This window comes from Hylaeus anthracinus, unplaced genomic scaffold (assembly GCF_026225885.1).
Source record: "Hylaeus anthracinus isolate JK02 unplaced genomic scaffold, UHH_iyHylAnth1.0_haploid 11985, whole genome shotgun sequence".
Classification (NCBI taxonomy): Eukaryota; Metazoa; Arthropoda; class Insecta; order Hymenoptera; family Colletidae; genus Hylaeus; species Hylaeus anthracinus.
In genome coordinates, this window is record NW_026534333.1 from 592,520 (window position 1) to 608,048 (window position 15,529).

General features: G+C 37.0%; 4 protein-coding genes across 9 annotated transcripts; 3 read left to right on the top strand and 1 right to left on the bottom strand.

Annotated features, from left to right (window-relative positions):
- The first annotated feature begins 320 nt into the window (after nt 1–320).
- Nucleotides 321–1,679, top strand: LOC128887083 (26S proteasome non-ATPase regulatory subunit 8). Its single transcript, XM_054142555.1, has 3 exons — nt 321–478; nt 718–790; nt 859–1,679. Exons 1-3 carry the CDS (start codon nt 341–343, stop codon nt 1,476–1,478), a joined length of 831 nt encoding a protein of 276 aa, XP_053998530.1. The 5' UTR covers nt 321–340; the 3' UTR covers nt 1,479–1,679.
- Nucleotides 1,680–1,951: 272 nt separating this feature from the next.
- On the top strand, nt 1,952–3,680 carry LOC128887081 (actin-related protein 10). Its single transcript, XM_054142553.1, has 5 exons — nt 1,952–2,269; nt 2,340–2,492; nt 2,581–2,865; nt 2,947–3,226; nt 3,302–3,680. The coding sequence occupies exons 1-5, from the start codon at nt 2,190–2,192 to the stop codon at nt 3,620–3,622; spliced, it is 1,119 nt and encodes a 372-aa protein (XP_053998528.1). The 5' UTR covers nt 1,952–2,189; the 3' UTR covers nt 3,623–3,680.
- Nucleotides 3,681–3,834: 154 nt separating this feature from the next.
- On the bottom strand, nt 3,835–5,200 carry LOC128887082 (eukaryotic translation initiation factor 3 subunit F). The gene is made up of 5 exons (XM_054142554.1): nt 5,035–5,200; nt 4,733–4,902; nt 4,471–4,653; nt 4,173–4,394; nt 3,835–4,096 (listed from the first exon to the last, which is right to left on the bottom strand). Exons 1-5 carry the CDS (start codon nt 5,141–5,143, stop codon nt 3,923–3,925), a joined length of 858 nt encoding a protein of 285 aa, XP_053998529.1. The 5' UTR covers nt 5,144–5,200; the 3' UTR covers nt 3,835–3,922.
- Nucleotides 5,201–5,613: 413 nt separating this feature from the next.
- On the top strand, nt 5,614–15,395 carry LOC128887062 (nuclear pore complex protein Nup98-Nup96). Of its 6 annotated transcripts, XM_054142507.1 has the most exons (31): nt 5,614–5,888; nt 6,350–6,427; nt 6,506–6,715; nt 6,789–7,034; nt 7,105–7,308; nt 7,401–7,484; nt 7,609–7,788; nt 7,867–7,994; nt 8,092–8,293; nt 8,354–8,407; nt 8,577–8,760; nt 8,857–8,968; nt 9,048–9,188; nt 9,263–9,561; nt 9,639–9,895; nt 9,986–10,231; nt 10,335–10,588; nt 10,660–10,806; nt 11,234–11,357; nt 11,650–11,775; nt 11,866–12,048; nt 12,144–12,320; nt 12,403–12,632; nt 12,746–13,004; nt 13,091–13,228; nt 13,344–13,620; nt 13,784–14,050; nt 14,144–14,533; nt 14,624–14,721; nt 14,805–15,051; nt 15,139–15,395. In XM_054142507.1, the coding sequence occupies exons 2-31, from the start codon at nt 6,397–6,399 to the stop codon at nt 15,326–15,328; spliced, it is 5,685 nt and encodes a 1,894-aa protein (XP_053998482.1). In that variant the 5' UTR covers nt 5,614–5,888; nt 6,350–6,396; the 3' UTR covers nt 15,329–15,395. The 6 variants fall into 6 exon arrangements, with proteins under 6 accessions (XP_053998482.1, XP_053998477.1, XP_053998478.1 ...); XM_054142502.1 differs by having other exon boundaries at nt 8,092–8,407; XM_054142503.1 differs by having other exon boundaries at nt 8,092–8,407; nt 13,094–13,228.
- Nucleotides 15,396–15,529: the final 134 nt, after the last annotated feature.

A 15,529-nucleotide genomic window follows, 5' to 3' on the forward strand; every position in this document is an offset into this window, starting at 1 on the left:
TCTATGTAGTTTCGACCTATTCTTATTTTTGCAAGGTTCACAGAAACATTTTATATCTTTTTACCAACTATTTATAACCATTTTATAAATTTTTAGGAATTTATAAACCATTTACAATATTTAATATAACGATATATCTTTTATGAAATAAGATATTTTTACATTTACATGAATCAAATTTTAATACTCTATTCCAACAATATTGTTTAAAGATTCTAAATCTTTTCGATGTTCTTTTTAAGAAAAGTATTCAAATTTTGTTGTGAAAGTTTATACTTTTCACGTTAACACTATTTTTCCAGTTCATACGCGTCGATAATGCATAGACTACGTGAAGTGCATGATCATGGTTTGTATCCAATATCCAAAAATGGCAACGTTAAAGGATGTTGTTTCTTTGTATAAAAATTTGAAGCAAGAATGGACAGCAACTCCATGTAATTTAAAAAAATGTGGCGAATTGCTTAATCAATTAAAGGTGACGTATCGAATATATATGTTGCATATTTCTGTTATTATAGATGTTTTTGTGTTGATAAACTTGTCGAGATATAACCTAGTTCGCTGTCTGTGAAAGTGAAATGTCATCGTGTTTAGAATTCAATGTTTATCGATATTTAACGTTTATCGCGTGATCGATATTAAATGTTTTATTTACATAACATTTTTAATGCTATATTTACGTTAATAATTTGATCTAACAATCAATTTTTACAGGTCGGCCTCACACATTTGATGTTTCTTCCAACATCTAACAGCGCTGCCAGTCAAAATGAATTGCTCATAGCTCGTACGTATAAACACGTACGAACGTAGATAATATTTGATCATTATTTATCAATTATATTATAATTGCAGGTGATATTCTAGAAATTGGTGCACAATGGAGTATAGTAACGGAGGATATACCTTCTTTCGAACGTTACATGGCGCAATTGAAGTGTTACTATTTCGATTATAAATCAGGATTAACGGAGTCCGCGTACAAATATCATCTACTCGGCTTGAATCTCTTATTTTTGTTATCTCAAAATCGCGTCGCCGAATTTCACACGGAGCTAGAACTTCTACCATCCGATCAAATACAGTCAAACGTTTACATCAGGCACCCTCTAAGTTTAGAACAGTATTTAATGGAAGGATCGTATAATAAAATATTTTTAGCATCGGGTAATATACCAGCGGCGTCGTATAGTTTTTTCATAGATATTTTATTAAACACTGTTCGCGATGAAATCGGGGCGTGTATGGAAAGCGCATACGATAAAATTTCTATTCAGGATGCGTCGAGAATGCTTAATCTAAATTCAGAGAAAGATATGAAAGCGTTTGCGACAAAAAAGAACTGGACTTTGGCAAAGGATGGTTACTTTTACTTCAGTACAACGAGCGAAAAGAAAACCGAAGAACCTATACCCAGCTCGGATTTGGCTACGCTAGCGATCGATTATGCGAGAGAACTCGAAATGATCGTTTAACAAGCATACGCAGCTTCCTGTACTTTATATAAAGATTGTCGTACACTTATCGGAACTGGTTTTTCGCATTTTTGATAAGTTCCGTGAGAAAATTTTACCGAAAACATCAGCATTCGAGTCTATTATTTTCTAATATTGTTACAAAATGAAGTATGTAAATGAATAAAAATAAATACAAAAAGCAAAAAATATAGAAATTCATCGTCGACGCGTTATTTTATTCATAGATAAAATAAAATTTATAGTCCCCTCGATTATAAAGGAAAAACTTATACTTCAGTTTAATGACATTGGTGTATGTTCTCGCAAATATCAATATTAAACATATTTTGGCTCAGAATTTAAGAGAATATGTACTGAAGTAAAATTTGTTTATACTATTGCCATTGTTTACAACAAAAATGTTAATAAAGAATTTCAGAAAAGGCCGACACATGAAAATGGTTCTTTAATTACTTCCGAAGTAAAGAGGAGTTTACAACTGTCCGTCTTTGCCTCTCTTTGTTTTTATCGCGAATGATAGACAAAGATGGAATTATTTCTTTTAACACGTTGAACTATCAACAGTCTGTCATCATCTGTCATTCGTCAAACTGCAAAACTTAACCATATTCTATCTTTCAAAAGCTTTCCAAAGATTTCCTCGTTACTTAGTTTATTTGTAGGTTATATAATCATTTTCGAATTGGTAAGAAGAAACAAGTTGTCAAAATGCTCCGCAATTATGAGGGCGTTAGATTTCTCCCGGACAAACAAATGGTGATTTTTGACATCGGAAGGGCGTATACAAAGTATGAGTGCATTTATGTTAACGCGAGAAATTTAACATTGTTAATAAATTCATATGTGATTTGTAAATAGATTTGGTTATGCGGGCGAGACTACACCGCGCGGTATTATAAGGACGGAGGTCGTATGTCCAGAGACCAAAGAGCTACGAAAAATCTATGATTACAAAGATACAGAAGATTTGTATCAGTTGCTCGTTGAGTTTCTTCAATCTTTATTTTTCAGGTAACAATTTTTTGGACTATATGTATTGTCTCTGTTTCGGGTTGCATATTTATTTTATATATATATATATACATATGTTTTATTTTAGACACACTCTGATGAGTCCAAAGGATGCTAGAGTCGTGGTCTTGGAATCGCCGCTAACTCCGTCAGAATTTAGGGATACGCTAGCCAAATTGTTGTTTCGACATTTTGAAATCAGATCTCTAATGTTATTATCTGTTCATTTAGCGACAATTAGTACATTGGGTACCAGCACTGCTTTAGTTTTAGATGTCGGATATACGGAAGCTACGTTGATTCCAATTTACGAAGGTGTACCAATTTTAAAAGCATGGCAGGCTCTTCCTTTGGGTGGTAAAATTGTGCACGAGTAAGTTATACGCGTTACGATAAATGTTCGAGCGTTATCGCGACGATATTTATATAATACTTGGGTTTTTTTCTGCTGCAGATATTTGATGAAGTCTTTAAAAGAAGTTGCTCCTAACGCGGATATAACGGAAAAACTTGCGGAAGATATAAAAGTGAGAACATGTTTTGTCACGACATTGGAAAGATCTGCTAAATTAGGAACGGCGAATGCTCCTGCTCCTCCTCCCTCGGTCGTGTATCCTGGAGTAAAAAATATTACTATACCTGGTGAAATTAGAGAAAACGCATTTGAAGCGTTATGGGAAAGAGACAGAGATAATCTTAGTATACCTACGATGATTCTGGATGCTATAATTAAGGTATAATCTAGTTAAATACAAGTATCGATTATTCTAATGGTTAGTTTTAGTAACGATCTCAAATTCTCGTTACAGTGTCCGATAGATACTAGACGTACTTTAGCTGAAAATATAATGTTAATCGGTGGAACGACAATGACAAAAGGTTTTGCTAGTCGTCTTAAATCCGAACTTTTGACTTTAGTAAACAGTAATTATTATGCCGATAAATTAAAAATTAAGACGTTCAAGTTTCATACCGCACCCAGTAAGCCAAATTACACGGCCTGGTTAGGAGGTGCTATTTTCGGAACTATAGATTTACCATCGAGATGTGTAACAAAAGAAAATTATCTAAAATCTAACAGAGTCCCCGATTGGACTAATTTAATAGATAACCAGAGAGACGATCCGTAATTTGCGAAATGTAAAACATTGCCTAATTAAACAAATTAATACAATTTTTATAATGGAAGTAATCTTTGAATTGTTGTATTTATATGTATATACAGAAGAGTACGAATAATTTTATTTCTTACGTTTGTATTTAAAGATCTTAAATTTTGGAAGCATAAGTTTAATTAATGTAAATTAATACACGAATAGGAAATAAAAACCTGCGCGTTGCGTTGAAAATTCAAAACGTTTTTTATTCATAGAAACTGTATCATAGAATTTGTCAATTTATATTACAGATTTTTAATTAAAAGATTTGTATTATAAAGTCGTCAGTAGGGTAAGCTTCTCGTTGAGCTGAAGTTGAGTCTTTATCAACTGCGAAAGCGCGACGACCATCAGTAAATCTTTCACGTTACTGTTAAACATTTCGTCGAATTGTTCGCTCGACATTTTGGGAACGGAATGTACCATATCCAAAAGAGCACGACCCACCTATGATATTAAAACGAATTACGTTTATACTGATACTATAATAGAAAAACTTTAGACAATATAAAATTGAGCTAACTTGATTGTCGGGTGGTTGTTTCGAATTTAACACGTCGTCGACGTATGCGAGCACTTGTTCCAACATGGAAGAAAGTTTGGCGCTGGCTTCCGCTATTTGCGCGAGATCCATCATCGGTTCTATACCGCCGCCTGTTTTTACCCCAGTTATTTGAGCATGCGCCGGTAACTGAGTCTTGGAACAAAGCTGCAATCCGACAACTTCTGGCTCGTAAGATGTGACCTGATAAAATACACAAATCATTGTAAGCTATACTTTGTGTAAAATTATATTGTAGAAAGATTGTGGGATAACATACCTGTACTTTGACCGGGGTGAACATGGAACCTTGCTTCCCATTAGGAACTCCCAATGACACACATACGTAAGCTTTAATTGCCATTCTAGTAGTATTCAGTAAAGTCGTATCGACGGTCAAATGAACAGGATTATTGCATTCGCGAACATAATATTCATGAATGACGGAAGAATGAGTGGTAACCTGTAAGATTCGTATAAATAAAAAATTACAGTTGATATTTTAAGTATTTTACGGTTGGAAGGTATGCAAAACAATTCACTTCGTTTCCAGTTGCCCACCATCCAACAATATTTTCTTGCGCGTTCACTCTGTGATTTAACTCGTACAAATCAATTCCGTACGTCAAATCGGCTTCCACTTGACTTTCAGACTCCTTATGTGGCACGCAAAAACAATTTGTCACTTCGACCATTCCTTTTTCTACGGTACCTGCAAACAATAATTTGTAGCGTATCTTCGATCGAATATCCAGTTGTTACTGTCAAAGTACTCGATGTAACCATTTTTTAATTTAATTCCTATCGTTTTAAAATATACGTTTATCGTATATTTTAAAATTACCTAATAGCGTGCCGATAACGCGATGTGACTCGGCTTTTCGACGTTCGTAAGCATCGACAATTTGGAAAAGAACAACAGGATGAACCTTAACGGTGAGGTTAAGCGCCATGTTTCACGAAACTCTGTACTTGTCTACTTCTACTTGTTCGCAAAGTAGGAAAAGAAATTGCGCTAACCACGTTATTTTTCCACCATGAATTAATAATACGATAGAGAGGAACGCCTGACGCAATTTTCAATTCGATCGTCTAGTAACCTAGATACTTGTCTTCCTAGTAACTTCTAACCCCTCTACGAAAGATACAGACTATTTTTTATTGTATGTAATATTTAAATTAATTTTCTTTCATAAACGAGACAAATGAGGCTATATTCTCAATTTTTAAAAAATGTTAAAACTCCTTTTAAAAGGGCTAAAAAGAAAGGTATCTAAATTCTGTATACTAGAGCAATACAAAGCTAGCCAATCAGTCTTATGGACAATCTTTTTATCAGTGACATTAATGCCCTCTATTTCCCTATAGAACGGACTATACCCGAGGTATCGATCGATTTTCGAGAATTATGATCTTGCGACTGGTCATAATGTTGTTCGATGTGTGGTGTATTTGTATATCGGTGTGCATGTCGATCAAATATTGAATGCAATCAAGAATCAGTAGTTTAATAAGATTTACTCGATCGAAAAATCAACGTTTTTTGGATTACATTTTTGTACAAATTTTCGTTATACACAGTGTAAATTTTCGCTCGCCTGGTTTGTTTGACAAGTGATATTCTTTATCGAAACAATTTTCGCAAGGTGCGAAGTCCGTTAAGAACTGCTTTCACGAGGGTGCAATGAACGATCACGGGTATGTTTTTAAAAGTATTGACAACAATGTCATCTGTAGCTACAGTGAATATCATCGCGCTTCTGTTCTTATGGTCTTCAACGTACTTTTCTAACGCTGAGAAACAATAAACTGTAATATTATCAAAGATGAGTACGATCGCGCGTTTTTGCGTCTTATTTTGCACAGATTTGAAATTGCGTGTATGGATGAGTTTTAGGATATTAAGGTACCCACGCTCGGTCAATGTATTGAATACAATAACAATACAAGGGTGATATCGAGGATTTGTGTATTATGCGAAATAATCAAAAAGTATTTGACTTTATTAAAGCCATGTCGGTCATTATTGCACAATATGGCCTCAGTCCCTATGTTCTTTTCCTTGTTCATAGAAAACCTAGAAAAAAAGTTGAAAATACTGCCTCAAAGCTGCAGAAACGAATATATTTGATTTATTTTCATGTAATATCGTATTTCAGGTGGTATTAAGAATTAAACCTAAACAGGAATCATCTAAACACTCAACATGTTTGGGCAAGCAGGAAATGCATCATTCAGTAAGCATTCACAATTATTTCATATTCTTCTTCATGTATAGTTCTGTACTTATACTTAATAATTATATATCATTTCAGCTGGTTTTAATAATGCAACGCAAACCAGCCCCTTTGGGCAGTCGGCGTTTGGTAAACCAATAGCTACCACGAGCTTTGGGAGTGCCGCGACACCAGTATTTGGTAGTAGTAACACTTCTCTCTTTAGTTCAAAGCCAGCAGGTTCTACTACGGGTGGCTTGTTCGGCAACACTACAACACCACCTGCATTCACTCAGCCATCTTTTGGAGGTAGCTATTCACTATTTTGTTGAATCAAAATTTGTAGGAACTTTGAAATATTTTCTTTTACTTTTTTCCACAGGTTTTGGGACAACCAATACAAATACTAATCTATTTGGTAGCCCTCAACAAAATCCAAGCACAAGTTTATTTGGCACAAATGCGACAACTTCGGCGTTCGGACAGTCGAATAAGTCAGCTGGATTTAGCTTTGGTACAACAACTGGAGCAAATTTATTTGGACAACCCCAACAGCCGACTCAACAAACCACTCCTTTCGGACAAACAAATACCACTGCAAATACAAATTTGTTTAGCACTGCACCTGGTAAATATACTTCTTCGAGATGTCGCGTAGTATCCGCCTTCATCGTTTCTTTTTTTTTTGTTTGCATAAGGTTTTGGCAATACAAATACCGCCACCACAAGCGTTATCGGCACCGTCGTTAAATTTACTCCCGTCATTACTACCGACTCTATGTCAAAAAATGGTATATCTCACAGTATATCGGCGAGGCACTGTTGTATCGCATCAATGAAAGAGTACGAATCAAAATCATACGAGGAATTACGGTTCGAGGATTATTCTGTGGGACGAAAAGGTAATTTTATAGGTGATTGCAAATATAGATTAATCATAGACAGCATTCTACAATGTTTACTTACTTATTATTATTTTTTTCTGTTCGCTCAGGACCCAGTACAGGAATTTTTGGCACAGCTGCACAATCTTCGCCATTTGGTAATACAGGGGCAGGTACTAGTACTGCGATAACGGGTAAACTAACACAAATTAGTTATTATACATTTATGAGATTATTCATGATCCTTACTCGTAAATATCATTACTGATATTTACTCGTGATCCTTTTTTCTTTTGTAACGCTTTAATCTTACATTAGGTTTCGGTGGAATGAGCGGCGGTTTTGGAACGACCACTCAAAGTGGATCAAGCGGTCCGTTTGGAAAGCAAATGACAAGCTTTGGGACACCTTCGACGACAACTACAAACAGTTTCGCTTTTAATTCTACTCCAAGCACAAATTTGTTTGGTACTAATACACAGGCCAAACCTTTCGGTAGTAAGTAATAAAAGGAAACTCGTGTTTTTTTAATCGATCAAATAAGAATGTTCCGTTAAGAAATATTTTTGTCTGCAGCAGCAGCACCGACGCCACTCTTTCCAACCAGTAATACTAATCAAACGGCGGGTACAAGTTTTGGTAGTATCAATCCTGCTCAAAACACTGGTTTTGGATCCACGTTTGGGTCGACACAACCAAATCAGGTAAAAAGGAACGAGAAAATCGCAGACGATACGCCAGTGTAGTCTCTTATTATCGAACGTACGCTAAATGTTAAGGGTGTTACTTGTTTCTTTACAGAATATTGGTTTATTTAATCAGAACAAATCGGCATTCAATGTTCCGCCTACGTCGTCCAGTACTAGTTTCACCAGCTTTGGCCAAGCACCCGCCAGCAATACAGGCGCAACTTTGTTTGGTGCTAAGTCTACCGGAACTGCAGGTTTTGGAACAGCACCCACTTTCGGTTCGACTACAACATCGACTTTTGGAACTACAACAGGTTTCACTCCTGGTCAAAACTCCGGTACTTCATTGTTTAATACATGTTTTAAACCTGCAGGACAGACGTCTGGATTCTCTTTTGGTTCTAATGCTGCGCCTTCTACTGGACTGGGTAAATTGTTTATATACTAAATCGTTTTCTAACAATCAAATAGCTATGTTATCTATTTTTTATTACTTTACAGAAAGTTCTTAACACTTGAAACTAATAAAAAAGTTAAATCATCACGTGTTACAACGATCTTTGACATCGATGTTGAAAGTCTGCGATTATCTTACAGGTACAAATACTGGCTTGACATTGGGTAGCGGTTCTACCCTGTTTGGCCAGCAAAAACCAGGTGGTTTATTCGGTGCTCCTGGAACCAACACAACGTTCAATACAACGGCATCCTTCGGATCTTCAACTTTTGGAACCAATTCAAATATGGGAACTGGCATGGGAATGAGTCTACTTGGCCCTGGGTACTAACGAATTCTTATTCTTTGCATTTTTCTTCCTGCGAGTAATGTAATAATTTCAATTCATATTTCATTCCTTTTCCGTTTGATCAACTGTAGGTCTGCGAACAACCAAATGAAGAGCACAGGGACGGTACCGGTTCATCAACAAATTCTGGCATTGGTGTCCGCGCCATTTGGCGATTCGCCGTTATTGAAAAACCTTTTGCCCGTAAATACTTGTTTATCCTTGACTCTACATATATTAAAACATGAAACGTAAAGTTAAACGATACACGATGTACTTTTAGGCTTCTGGGAAAGCGGAAGAGCTGTTGAAACCCTCGAACGCGCCATCTAAAATATTGAACGGTCCTCAGTACAAAGTTACGGCGGATAACAAATCACCGAAAATCAAAGCCAAAGTAGTGACACCTGCACAATTGTCCAAAGTTAGTTGTCAATTGTTGAAACCCATGGTTAATTGTATAACAATTTATCTTAAATTTCCTGTAAATTTTTGCAGAAGTCGATGTTCGAAGGCCTCGATGAAGAAGACCCCCTTTCGGAAGCGTTCCAGCCACGTCCAAACGCGAAGCGCTTGGTGCTGCGTCCAAAGTCTATAAGCAACTCGATTATATTGTCACCATCGGAAAATTCACAACCCGTAGGAAAGAATGCGCAATCTCCTGGGAAAGAAGAAGAAAAAACTAACGGAATGAATTCCTACGTTGAGAACACATCTATCGAGGCTGTGGATAAAGAAAATCATATTCACGAGAATAATCGACAATCAGGGAATGATCGACGATCGTCTACATCTTGGTAAGTTTATCGCTACATACTACAAATGTAATTGGTCGTAGGTAATCGGTACAAGCATAATAATTATTACCGTTTAGGTTGAAAACAAGTCTTCCACGTAATTCGACGACGAAGCATTCGAACGAAGAATCCGAAGGACAACGTTCGCCATTTTCTGTGGCAAATGGATCCACCGATGAAGTGGTAAACAATACTATTACAGAATTGCGACCTTACGCAAATACGAGCCCATCGAATCATATACACTCGGAAGTCAACAATTCTGGTGATGCGTCTTTGAAGAATAACTCTCTCGCAGATAAATCGTGCGTGGATACTTCAGCACAGAATACCGGTACGAATATGAATACGTAATTTTATATTTACCTATTGTATTTTGGTCGACGACGATATTCACCACTTTCTTTCCTCTAACTTTCTACAGATTCGAGCCAAGAACTAGACGATAGTTCCTTCTGGGCACAACAGAACTCGCAATGGAAAATGAACGCGGCGAAAGTAACGCTGAAACGCGCAGGTTATTACACAATTCCGCCGCTCGAAAAACTAGAGGAATATGTCAACGGAGAAACTTGTATCGTACCGCATTTCACTGTTGGCCGCAAGGGTTACGGAAACGTGTATTTTTCTGATTCCTTTGACATTTATGGTCTCAATTTAGATGAAATCGGTAAGTTTTGCGGCTCTGTTTTTTAATTCATTTATTGGGTTTATTAAAGTCGAAGGAAAAGAAAAATGGTAGACCTGAATAACCGGACGAACTTCATTCGCAGTACATTTTCGACTCAAGGAAGTTATAATTTATCCGGACGATGAAAAGAAGCCACCGGTCGGGCAAGGATTAAATCGTAAAGCACAGGTTACGTTGGATCGAGTGTGGCCACACGATAAGTCTTTGCACAAACCGATTACCGATCCTCATCGTCTAACCGCAATGGATTACGAGGAAAAGCTACGAAGAGTATCCGCTAAACACGATACCAGATTCCTCGAGTATCGGCCTGAAACTGGATCGTGGGTTTTCAAGGTAATCGTTGCAAACTATACGCCTTCTTTTGCAATATCTTTTCGTATCGAGATTATACATCCATGTTTCAGGTCGACCATTTCTCCAAATATGGTTTGAGCGATTCGGACGAAGACGACAGCAACAATGCCAGTTTGGTCACCGATCCGAAAAGATTGAAATTGTCAGAAGCTGGCCAGCAAAAATCTGCAACTAATTTGGAGCAATCTAAAGTTCCTGTAAGGTTTCTACGATTGCTTAACCCTTAGACAACTACGCAATTTTCTTCTACGTAAAGTACGCAGTAGGATTTATAACAGACTTGTACGAAAAAAAGCCATGCGCTTGAGAGTCGTTTTAGCAAATATTAATATCAACGTGTCTATTAATTAGATGAAAGATTAATCGATATCGTTTATTAGAGAAAATAATATTATTAAATGATAATCGTAAATATACTATTAATATTGACGTATATCAATAATATTAAGATTAATACATTAGATTAGTGATATTACAAACGCTTTAAAGTAAAAGTACTTATGAAAACAAAAAACATGTACATTCTTATGTGCTTCGTAAATAAGTAAATAAAAACGTATATATATATATATCTATTTAATGTATTTTCTGGAAATATACTTCCTTTTTCTGATTTGCTATTAGAACAAGAAGGTTGCGGCCATTGTCAATGGTACGACGAATGATTCCAAAATAGGAGGCGCTGATTATTCCGATCTGCTTGGAAGTGTTGCCGCTAAAGTGAAATTTCATCGAGAAGTTGGCAGAGGTGAAAGATACGGTCGTTATTCATATTATTAGATTTCCTAAATAGAAAATTTTTTTTTTATTTAAAGGAAACAATGCGAATGTTAGATAAAATGTGTCGATAGTATAGTAGTAATTATTTTCCTCGATGTATTCCCTTTCCTTAATTTTTAATGCAACATAGTTAAAGAAAGTAACACAAGTTACGAATAATCTAGAAATGCCCAAAGTCAGTTGAAATTTCAAAACTGTTCCTGGGTTGAGTTTCATTTTTGGATAGCTCCTTTCTAATGATTTTAAAATGATTGTTCCAGCATTGCCAGCAAGTCCAACTGAAGAAAATGCTTGTCTTCGGGGTACGGACAGTCATAAATTGCAATTGATGAAAGCCAATTTTTTCGATGGTAGCGACGAGGAAATGAGCGACGTCTACGAGCGAGGTACTACGAATAATTTTTATTTTTGTAGTATAAGATCTACTATCAACAAAGTGATAAGGAATTTTTTGATCATTTTTATTTTTTGTTTAGATATAGACCGTGCATTGTTTCTTCCCGAACAAAAAAATTCTATACGATACGTTCTCGACTCTACTCAGAAGCTAGACGAAGACCAGGATTATGGGACACTTTACAATCCGACATTACGTTCGAATTTGACGATTTATCGTATGCCATCTTTCGCATACGAAGAACCGATACTTTCAAAGGCAGGTAGGTTTTCATCTGTATCGATAATTTATCGTAACAAATTTTTCTTCAAAATAAAGTGCCGTGTTATACTAATTCTAACGAGCTTTACTTTGTAGACGCTAAATCGAAACGAGCGATGGAAATCATTGGTTCCAAATTGCCAATTTACGAGAAAAGTTTTCCAGACCCAATAATAGTTCCGATCACGACTATTCTTAAATGGCAGTCCGAAGTGATTCCACTATATAAGTCTATTATATATAAACTCGAGTCTCGTTGCATCGCTGACACCGGTGAGTAGTGTTATAGTCGATAGTTACCATTAATATTATCATTTTTACGTGAGGTGTGACAAAAATATGTGTTTATCCGTAGGTATTCAGATGGGGAGAATGTTTAAACCGAGCTGGGGACCTGGTTTAACGCTGCTCACATTGAGTACGAAGAAACAAGCGGCCGAAGTACATTTGTGCAGTCCGTTCGAACGGATTTGGTCTTATATGTACGGTCGTCTCCCGGAAGACAGAACTTCCGCCGCGGTCGTTCAACGTATACAAATTTTAGGTGGTGATTGGTCGAACGCAGAATGCAGCCAGAGTTTTGAGGTAATTTTTACATCGAATATTAGGTTTGGATTTATAACAGGGTAACGCGAAGAAGATTTTATAGAAATTTAATGTTCAATGCTTCGTTTTTATTTTTATATACGATATTCAAGAAGAGTATAGAGGGTCATCTAAAGATTCAATTATCACATTGTATAATGGATCAAGAGGGAGACTGTCCGCTGTTCAACGTAGACACTGATATTCACAAGGCGAGAATGGCTTTGCACGCTCATTGCAACTTGGCCGAAGAGTGCGCTGAATCTTGGATGGATCAATCTGCTTCCGATAGTTTTGCTACATATGTTGCTAATGTTTGGAAACTCTGCGTGGCTCTCTGGGGAACTCTGCCCGAGATAAATGTTTGCCCTGGTATATACTATAACAAACACGCGTCGTGGTTGACTAATGGTTATCTAGTTTATTCGTAATCGTCAATATATTTTTTGTTGTTTCAGAAGATTCAGCAGATCATCATATCGTAATAGCTAGACGGGAGGCTATAGGAGAATGGTTAAAAAATGTTATACGATTAACGCTCGATTGGGATGTTACAAATATGACTTACGAAGAACAGATAATGCGTTTGCTATTCGGTGTGTATACGTTGTAAAATGTTGAATAATTATAACTGTCGTCCACAATTTTATTAATTCCTCAATGTTGTCTTTTCCTTTTTCTGTTTTTGCTCTCGATCGAATGGAATTGAAGCCTTCAAGCTAGAGGAAGCTTGTCAGAACGCACAAAAAGTAGGAGATCATTGTCTGGCTCTTCTGATGGCCCAGTTATGCAGTGGTATGCCTACAAAAGCATTAATAAATCAACAAATGGCTCTATGGCAAGATTCCGGGGCTGACGAGAATATATCGAAGGATCGATTAAAAATCTATGCACTGCTGGCGGGCGAACCACTGGTGTCTAGCAAACACGGTCCCATCAACGTCTGCCAGGGTCTCGATTGGAAGAGAGCACTAGCCGTACATCTTTGGTAATATTTCACCATGTTCATTTTCTGTTATCGGACAGTGTATCGCAATTCTCTCAGAATAAAATCTGTGCAACTTACGCGAGTCGTGCTTCATCCTGCGTGACTTTCAGAGCTAGGAACTTATTAACATACATTTAACGTACCGTGTATGTATGCGTTACAGGTATTTTTCATCGCCGGTTGCATCAATAAGAGACGCCTTAGAACTGTACGAGACATCGTTCGACCCAAGCAAAACAACGGATGTTTACGCGACATCACCCACGCCTGAATACAAAGGCGGCGATTACGAGCTCGAACTAAACAATGGGAAACCAATATACGATCTCTGTTTCCATCTCTTAAAATTATATTGTACCGGAAATCACGCGTTAGGAGAACTTTTAAATCCAGCGGCGCACACCGCCGATCCTCTGGATTACAGACTCAGGTAATATTTTGTTACCTCGTACTTTTATTTTTATTCGCTCGATGCACGATACAAAACAAAATTCGAGAAAGAAAAAAACAATTGTTTTCGCAGTTGGCTGATGCAGCAAGTACTGCTAGCTTTGGGTTACTCGCATCTCTCGGAACACGTCGCCGCTTTAACTCATGTCAACTTCGCGACACAGTTGGAAGCCCACGGACTTTGGCACTGGGCGGTGTTCGTAATGTTACATTTGAAAGGAGACGCCCGAAAAAGAAAAACTGGCGTGATGAATTTATTGGAGCGTCATGTTGAAATCGACGACGACGACATTCCCGATTACGAACAGGAACAATTTTCGAAGGAAGAGCAAGAGAAACTTTCCAAAAGAAAGCAAGAACAATGCGTGAGAGAAGAGCGGGAAAAGTTCTTGAAGGAAGAGCTCGGTATACCTTCTATTTGGATTCACCAGGCCAAAGCTGTGAAAAGTTACGTAACCAAAAGGTTGGTACATCGATCATACATTTCAGCGTATCGAACAATTTCATTCAGTAGCTGATTTTTAGAAAAAAAAATGTCTTTTCTTTTACACAGATACGACAAAGCTGCTTCTTATTTCATTCAAGCCGAACAGTGGAATACGGCTCACGAAATTATTATCGAACACTTAGCTGCAGACGCTATAATAAATGGTACGTTATCGTATATTTGAGAAATTTCATTTTTTTATTACTTTATAATAATGGTATAATCATATTTATAACTTTCTTTTTAGAAAATTACAAGTATCTGCGTGACTTGTTGAAACCGTTGAATCCTCCGGAATTTAGCGGCACCATAAGCGGATGGGCTCATCAAGGACAATTACTTTTGGAATATATGGATATAACCATGGACATCGAATCGTTGTTACGCGGTGCTGATCCTCGCGGAATAAGTTATAAATTGGAGTTACTAAAACCACGATTGACGTGTCTCTGTTTGAAGATCAATCAGTTCCCCTGTCCAACTGCTAAGCACAGGTAGATCATTCCTCTCTTCCTTTGTTCTTGACGTTTTTACGGCATAATCAGTCGACGAGTTCTATAAACGACTGTATTTTCCTTTAGACTCTGCCAAGCAGAAATCGCAAAGAGAACGTTGCATCTAGCTAGAAGTTTGCTGCAGTCAAACGAAAATAAATCCAACGTGATACTTCAGCTCGTCTCCCAGCTGCCATTGCCGGAAGATTATGCTCAACAAGAACTACGTCCTATTATCAACATGCGCGTGAACGAAATTATATCGCAAACAGTGTAGATCCCTTTGTGGAAATTCATACGATGGAGGACAAAGTTCTTTTTTAATTAAACGAAATCTCCACGTACCTTTAATTTTGATAATTGTAATAATAACAAGAATGAGAATTGCGATGATAATGATATCGCTGATAATACCGATGGCGATGAAGATGCTAGTATTAATAATAATAATCATGTAGGGGTAAGAATAATAATAGCA